At 39.8% G+C, this 6,463-nt stretch overlaps 1 protein-coding gene across 1 annotated transcript; it reads left to right on the forward strand.

The window, feature by feature from the left end:
• Positions 1-61: 61 nt before the first annotated feature.
• TMEM70 (transmembrane protein 70) lies at positions 62-2,616 on the forward strand. Its single transcript, XM_032181797.1, has 3 exons — positions 62-281; positions 760-871; positions 1,791-2,616. Exons 1-3 carry the CDS (start codon positions 153-155, stop codon positions 2,237-2,239), a joined length of 690 nt encoding a protein of 229 aa, XP_032037688.1. The 5' UTR covers positions 62-152; the 3' UTR covers positions 2,240-2,616.
• Positions 2,617-6,463: the final 3,847 nt, after the last annotated feature.

The following is a 6,463-nucleotide window of genomic DNA, read 5'->3' on the forward strand; positions in this document are numbered from 1 at the left end:
GGCGGCGCGCAAGGCACGCTGGGGGATGTAGTTTCCCTTGGGGGCCGGGGGGCGGCCGCCATGTTAGGAGCGGGGCGGCTTTGCGCTGTGTCCTCCGCGGGTGCCGGGCGGTGCCGGCCTGCCGTGGGGGGCTGAACGCGGGGCCTGCTGCCATGCTGCTGCTCCGAGCCGCCGCCTGCTGCCGCCGGGCCGCCTCTGGCCCCGCCTGGCTGCGGGGGGCCGCCGCGCACCGAGGGCTGCCCGCTGCCTGCCGCCGCCGGGACAGCGCGGGGGGGGGGCAGGTAGGGGAGGGGGGGGGAGGTTTGATGTGGGGGGGGGTCTCGGCCTCGCAGGGTTTTCGTTTCGGAAAAAAAAAGGGGAAAATGCAGGAAGGGAGGGCTCGGAGAAGGCACGTGGGAGCTGCTGGGGATCGCCGGGCAGCGGGGCTGGGGCGGTTGGGTTTCCCTTGGCGGTGCCAAATCCGTGCTGTGGAGCAGGGGGCGCGCAGCGGGGCTTGGAGGGTTACGGGTTTGGGAGGCCTCCCCGAAGCAAGTGTAACGTTTGTACATCGCTGTGTCGGTGTCCGACGCTGCTTTGGAATAACTAGTTGGAATATCGTGAAAATAGCCAATCGATATTTGGCTATTTGGAATTTCCGTGTGCCTCATGGTGCATACCCTGACTGTAATTCCTCGTTCAGGATGCTGGGGGTAGCTTCAGGACAAGGAGAAACCTTTGTGAAGTGGATTGGTACTGATGCTGCTTGCTCTCCTCTTCCAGGTTACCTCTTTTCAAGCGCTGGCTGTTCGCAGCCTCAGCACATCTGCCCCTCCAGACCATCCGGAGCATGGAAGATTACTTTATAAAGGAAACTTGGCAAAGGCGGTGTTAGGTATGTCACTTGAAGAGATTTACTCTTTCTTTAAATATCTTTAAAATGCAGTGTTACAAAACTGAACGTTCTTCTTTCCATCTCTGCTAAAACCCAATTTCTCAGTACATCAAAAAAAAATCTTGTTGTGTTGCTTGATTTTATGCTTCTGTACAGTGTAATGATTAATGTTAATAATTTTTCTATATTCTAGTTAGTTTTAGGTCTGTGGGGAGTTCTAATGGTATGGTGCAACTCTGTAACCCCTCAGCCTGTTTCTTTTTCTCTTGCAGCCTGTGGAGTGCATTTCTCAACCCAGGAGCCAACACAGACTAGCTGTACCTGATATTTGCATTCTGTATGCTTTTGAATGTTACTGAAATGCCTATGAAGTAGGCACAAGGACTGGGGGTGACCCACAGCAATGGTTATGGTCTTCTAAACTGTATGCAAAGATGGCTGTGGAGTACTTGTTAGTATTGAATAACCAAGATTTTTCAACTTTCAGCATAGCGGGGGACCAAGCAAACTTTTCTCTGTAAAGCTCACTGAATGTCTGCTTTGGCTGTTGGGGAAGGCAGAAATGCCTGGCCATATCTGCGTTGATTACTCCTGCTTGTGAAGTGAAAACTTCATACTTGTGCCTAATTGCATAATAGCTGAGTTCATCGTAGAAATAGAGCCAGCTGCTAGCTTTGATAAACCCAGTGTGAATACGAACCCAGTGTATACACGAACCATAACAGTAGAAGGAAGAGAGTACTGAGTTTCCTGGTTCTTGTTAATGGCTCCTTGTATTGGAGAGTTTTTTTAAAAAGTGGATTTTCAATAACTTTATTAGTTCAAGTAATGACATAAATTTATAGTAGCAGAGCATGTGCAATTATAGAGATGATTTTACTCCTAAGTATTAACCTTGGTTTTCTCTTGTTTTATGTAGGTGTGAGGTTTTTCTCTTACTCCACCAGTGTATTCAACCTGTTCATGGTGCCCTACATCATGCTCAAAACTGGCATTGGATTTGATAGCCTGCTTATACAAGCTGCATTTTATGGGTTGATAGGGTTTTTTACATTTGTAACGCCAGTCACTTTGCATATCCTTACAAAAGGCTATGTGATTCGACTCTATTATAAGGAGGAAATGGACACCTATACAGCTATTACGTACAATGCAATCTTGACAGAGAAAGTGACTGTCTTCCAGCAGAAAGATGTGAAGATTCCAGACATCACCAAGATGTTTACAACGTTTTATGCTAAAACTAAGTCAATGCTTGTTAATCCGCTGCTTTTCCAGAATCCTGAGGATTTTAACCGTCTCATGGGCTATGACAAATCCTTATATTTTGATTTTGAGGAGGAAAAAGAAAACAGTGAAAGTAAATAACTTGAAGATCAGGAATATCACTTATTACATGAATTGTTACTTATTACCCGGTTATGATGCAGAGCTATATATTTAAAAGCATGTTGTGTTCTATTATATTTTCTTAAGTATCAGATAACATTTGAGTTCTCCAAATGTGTTTTGGAATGTACTGAAAAAAAAAGGTTCTAAATAATGTGCAGTCTTTCTTCAAAGTTAATGACACAAAACATACTAAAAATGCTTATGTCTGTCTTCTGCTTGCTATTCTTGATTTAGTTTCTATTATTAACTATCCAGGAGAATGGTAAAATGCATGGGCTATGCTGCAAACTCACAATCTCTTGTAAAATTCAGATTAAAAAAAATGATCAGCATTCACTACCTGTCAAGTAAATTACATTTAATTCCAAAAGAGAGGGCTTTTTTTTTTTTTTTTTTTTTCCTCCTGATGCTGTTCTTCATACCCTGAGAGTGGTATTGGCTTTTACGTAGCCAGGAAAAGTCTTCGGAAAGCAGACGGGTATTGCTATTAGTTCCTGCTAGAGGTCTGGGGGCCTCTGGAGAAGTTAGAAAGAACAGCTGAGTCGCAACAAGGTATAGTCACAGGTACTAAATGGTGTGTTAAGATAGAGTCCCATTCCCAAGGAACACTGCTCCCAGATATGGAAAACAAGTAGCCTGTCTTTTCTGTGTGTACTTGGGGGAGCATGTTAGCATAAGAACTGTGCTGTCAAAATCCTGTTAAAGCATACTGTATTTGGACCAACTTAAAATGCTAGCAGCTACTGGTTAAAATGGACTCTTTCACCATTTTTGAAAGTTGGGGATGCAAAAGGAAATCTCTGATAGAATACTGTTTAGACCTTGTGCCTTAAAAAGTATACTTCTTGATTTCTAGCTCTGCAAAGAAAGACATCTTTAATTCAAGTAAAGAGCATTAGGTTTTTTCATGTGACTGGATTGCTTAAATTAGTTCTGCACTCTGCATATGTGAAAATTGGATTTAAATGTTTTTAATCCAAGGAGAAGTTTGTTACACAAACTGACAAGTACTTGTATAAAAAAAATAATAATGAGAGTCCTAAATATTTGCAGACTTAAAAAATTGCTGAATCAAACAAGAATACATACAAAATTCAAATTGATCCTTTCATATTAGGAGCTTACTTTGTAAATCTGATGCTTGCTACTTATTCCTGATTAGTCATCCTGATCCTGTGAATAAAGAAAAAATAATTATAACTACTTTCACAGATGTTTCCTAAGTTGTAGCCAAGGAAAATTATGTACTGAAAAGTCTAAATGTATTCTAAAACTATTACTCCAATTTCTTCTTGTAGGTCGACACTGTAGATCATTTTAAAAATCTGTGTTTTTAAAAATTGTTCTTACTGTTGAAACCACTCTTGATATAGTTGCTAATTAAAAAGCAAATCAGTCCATTGAGTTATTTCTGAGGCATGTTTGTGTTGGAACAGTTTTCATTCAAAAAGCCTGATCTAACCCTGTTAAGCCAGTATCACTCGGTAGGTAAGCGGTAATATACAAAAATGCATTTAATGCGTCATACTGAAGACAGGAGGCCAGTAACAAGCAATTTTGATCATGTGGTTGTAGTACTCGTCTTTACTAAAGTGATGTTTTATATCTAATTAAAAAAAATTGTCCATTCTTTCTGTGTCTCTGCTCATTCTCATCTTTTTGTGCTCACTGATGATCCCTTTTCTTCTGATTAGTAAGAATTTTCACTGTTAAAATTTGGTATCTTGCTGAGTCAGATTTAAGCAGCAATAATAAGAGTTTTCCATCCCAGTGGTTAAGTTTCTCAAAAAAAAGTAGAGGCAGTGAACATTTCTTCTACCTGTTTGTCTCCTGACAGTGAAATGCAAGTTCAGTGAGTAAGTGGCTTTTGAAACCTAGATTATTTTAAATAAATAAATAAATGTCCAGGTTTTTACCAGCAGGTAGGTGGCAATTCTGGCCACAATGCAGTCTCAGAAGAATATTTCATACTTCCAAATGTGTACCTTGAAAATAGTGGTAATTCCATAGCTTTCTTTTAAAAGTACTTTTATATTAAATACAATCTTACTAAAATTTGGAAAGAGTTTTTGCTTTCTAGCACTGGGAAAGGTCAAATTTCCTAGAGATGCACAGTATTCCACTGGGTCTACAATTTATTTGCTGCTAACTTGGCAAACTGTGAATTCAGGAAACAAACTGTAAATCTTCAAATCGTATTTCTTTTTATGGTCACCAAATAAATGTGCCTTTGACCTGTTAGCATTTGCCTGTCCTTGTGTATAATTCCAGGATTCTCAGACTTGGCTGTTTTTGCAATTTTTACTTGCAGTGTGTACTTGAACATATGTAACTGTTTTAGGTCCCTTGTGGTACTTGCTGAGACCAGAAAAGACTACTACTCAAGCAACAGTAGCTCATTCTTCACATTAGCAACAAAATGAAAAATTGAAATGTAATCCAAAAACACTTCTTGATGCATTTTCATTTTACTTTGGGTACTGAATAGCCTGTCTTAATACAGGTATTTCAGTTTAGATTGCTGTTACTCTCCACTTGCAGAAGTGATCCTTATACAGTACTACACAATCTCGAGGTCCTGAAGTTCAGATGCATTCCATAGTGTACTGAATGCATTTCCAAGTGGGAAACTGAAATTTTTGGTGTCCTAAGCTAAGAAATGTGCATAAATCAAAATATGCCATCCTACTGCTAACAAATTTTGCAAGAGAATTAATTACACACACATATATATAACTATTGAGTGTTTCAGTGAACTGAGATTGCTTTTAAGTCATTCGTAGTGCCAGATTATGTTTTTATTTATTTATTTATTTTTATTTTTATTTTTTAAATATCAGCTCCATGTTCTTCACAGTTCTATTAATTTTGTGAACTATCATTTTCTTATTTTTCTTCAGTTTTATATGTTTGGTGAAAAGCAGTTCTAATTGCAAAGGTTTTCCTACCTGTTAATGTTTTCATCCCTGGTAATTACTGGTGTTTTTTTCTGGTGCAGGTAACTCGTGTACAACATGGAAGAAAAGTAATTTGGAAAACCTAGTGCTTATACATGTGGGTAGAGATTGTAGAAGCCCGGTCTTCTAAAATAGATGCTCTACAAGCTGTCATATTCGCAAAGCTACACCTACCTTGGAAGTTGCCAGCTCCTGCAACCTTTCAGTGCTAACCCATCACTTGTTACTAGCAGCTGGGTCTCACATCTTACTCAAGTTAGTACTAGGTTTTCTCAATCTGGTGTGAAGAGCAGGAACATATGAAATGACTCAAGCCTTCTTCCTAGACACTCACTTCCTATCTGCTTCCAGCCTTAAGAGCTTCCACAGAAGGTCATAGATGACTGCTGTTTTCCCTGGGAAAGGGAAAGTACAGATTTTTCTTTAGAGTCTCTGACTATGTGGTGTTCTCTTGCCAGCATTCCTCTCCTTTTTTTCTCAAGTTTTTGACTTAGTCGAAAATACGACTCATTAGTACCTATTTGTTCTTAGTTATAAAGTACATTAAGCTCTGAGGTAGTTCACACTCTTAACCATGCTCCCTAAGATTAAAAGGTGACTAGTTTCACTGGAGCATGCAAACCAAAAGTCATTGCATGGGCAAAGATGAAGAAAAGCTGCATAGACTTTTTGCACTGTACTGTGAGAGCCTAATTAAGGTGATAGAAACTTAAAGTAATTGTGCAGTAAAAATTAAGGGCACACAAATTATTACAACTTAATTAGAACTTAATAGGTGGAAACTTGGTAAACTGTTGTAATTTTGTTGCCCTAGAGTTCCATGGTTATACTACAAATATCTTCGTGACCCCATGTACAGCATAGCCTGCAACAATTCAGCCTCGCTAAGAAATGGGACAAGAGAGCCAGCTAAGAGTTGGATCCATGGTAATAAGATTATACCACAGCTACACAGGCCTCAGCGAGCAGCTCAAAATAAGCTCAAATGAGCAGCTATTTTAAGAAGAGAACAAGAGCAAACAGCCAGAAAACATGTCCAGCTGTCTCCATTTCTGGAATACCAGGGTAGATAGTGTTGCTGTGGTATGCTTTCTGTCTATCAGCCGCAGGTAGGACACACCACTTTCATCCCCCTTTGCCCTCTGCTTTCTATTCTTCCTGCCAAGTTAATCGTTTAATGTATACTTTAGAGTGTAACTACAAGTTTTGATCCTAAACTTGGCTTAGAGAGAATAAACTTTAA

This window comes from Aythya fuligula, chromosome 2, assembly GCF_009819795.1.
Source record: "Aythya fuligula isolate bAytFul2 chromosome 2, bAytFul2.pri, whole genome shotgun sequence".
In the NCBI taxonomy this organism is placed as follows: Eukaryota; Metazoa; Chordata; class Aves; order Anseriformes; family Anatidae; genus Aythya; species Aythya fuligula.